The sequence below is a fragment of the Sinocyclocheilus anshuiensis genome, unplaced genomic scaffold (assembly GCF_001515605.1).
Source record: "Sinocyclocheilus anshuiensis isolate Anshui unplaced genomic scaffold, SAMN03320099.WGS_v1.1 scaffold1272, whole genome shotgun sequence".
NCBI lineage: Eukaryota > Metazoa > Chordata > Actinopteri > Cypriniformes > Cyprinidae > Sinocyclocheilus > Sinocyclocheilus anshuiensis.
Window position 1 is genome coordinate 425,606 of NW_015547713.1, and position 1,582 is coordinate 427,187.

General features: G+C 47.2%; 1 protein-coding gene across 1 annotated transcript in view; it reads left to right on the top strand.

Annotated features, from left to right (window-relative positions):
- The first annotated feature begins 766 nt into the window (after positions 1-766).
- The window catches only part of LOC107704081 (aromatic-L-amino-acid decarboxylase-like), an 18,650-nt gene continuing 17,834 nt past the window's right edge, over positions 767-1,582 (top strand). The window contains exon 1 of the mRNA XM_016506925.1: positions 767-799. Coding sequence (XP_016362411.1) covers positions 767-799 — 33 coding nt within the window. The remainder of the gene's footprint in view (positions 800-1,582) is intronic.

Genomic DNA, 1,582 nt, shown 5'->3' on the forward strand with positions numbered 1-1,582 from the left:
GCATCCGTGTCGTCGCTATTTGACACCTGATGACACACACGATCTCTGCGTTTTGTGTTTGGGCGAGGAGCACGCACGCGACGTCCTTGAGGGGGCGATTTGCGTGCATTGTGAGCGTTTTTCGATGAGAAAGCTCCGCTCTCGTTTTTCTCTTTTTTCGAGGAAAGAGGGGCAGCCGTCTGCTTCCCGCGATTCAGGACCCGCCGCTGCTGAGGCACGGAAGGGAATGAGCTCGTGGGGATCGCATGTGGATCTGGCCGATGAGTTTGAAGAGGGGTTTCCCTTTCGCGATCGTCGGCTGTGCATGAGAATGAGCCGCTGGAGGATGATGTTATTTCTTTAACATCTTCTGATCCAGGGGCCAGTGCTCTGCTGGGTTCAGCACAGGAAGAGCAGGAAATGTCTGAGGAGGGTGAAGAAACTGAGGCTGAGCCTTCCCAATCCTCCTGCCCAGCGTATGATGAGCTTTTGGAAATTATGGATCGCGCCACGGCGAGGCTTTTCTTGCCGTGAAGCGGGTGAAGAAAGTGACGTCGCGAGTATCTCGATGAACGTTATTTTTCTGGCCATATCCCTCCAGCTCAGGTGAGCCTTCCTTTCTTCCTGTGTTTCATATAAGACAGTGCTCCAGGCATACCAGGCTGACCTGCTGAAAGACCTGGATAAAGGCGAGGGCCTTTTTCCTGATGAGGTTGCTGAGTTGCGCCGCACCACGGATTTCGCTCTCCGTGCTACTAAGCAGGCCGCCTCTGCTATTGGCAGATCCATGGCGATCTATGGTACTGACGAAGAGGCATCTGTGGGTGAACCTGGCAGACATCGGGAGGAAAGAAAGGGGCTTTCTTCTCGACGCCCCGGTTTCGCCCTCTGAACTTTTTGGTACCTCTGTTGAGACGGTGTTAACCTTCCCACTGTGTCCAATTAGACCAATTTTCCCTTTCAGAAGTTGTTTTAATAGTTGTTTAAAAGTGTGTGCTTGAGCTAATGAATGACTCACAATAGGAAAATCCTGCAAGAGAGACAGACGCACAGTGCCTCAAGCTCTCTCCTCCCAAAGTTCACCTTTTGAGGGGCTTGAATCTGATGGTTAGGAAATGAATCATTAAACTCTGACCAGGGGTCAGAGAAAAGCCTCCCCCACCCCTTCATTTCAAAGCTCAGAGGAAAAAAAACCAAACACTTTAATTCAGTTGATGGTGTTAACCTTCCCACTGTGTCCAATTAGACCAATTTTCCCTTTCAGAAGTTGTTTTAATAGTTGTTTAAAAGTGTGTGCTTGAGCTAATGAATGACTCACAATAGGAAAATCCTGCAAGAGAGACAGACGCACAGTGCCTCAAGCTCTCTCCTCCGCTAAACACATGGAATAATTTCATCTAGCCTTTATAATTTCATCTAACCTTTAACATTCTGAGCGAAAAACCCTGATGTCACTATTACTGAAGTCATAATCTCTTTTCAAAAGAGCAAAGGTGAACAACAACAGAACAACCAAACTAAATCTGACAGATCACAGTCTCAGGCTACTATTTAGCTTGAAAACATATTACTGTAGCAAACTTTTTTTTTTTTTATTATCTTT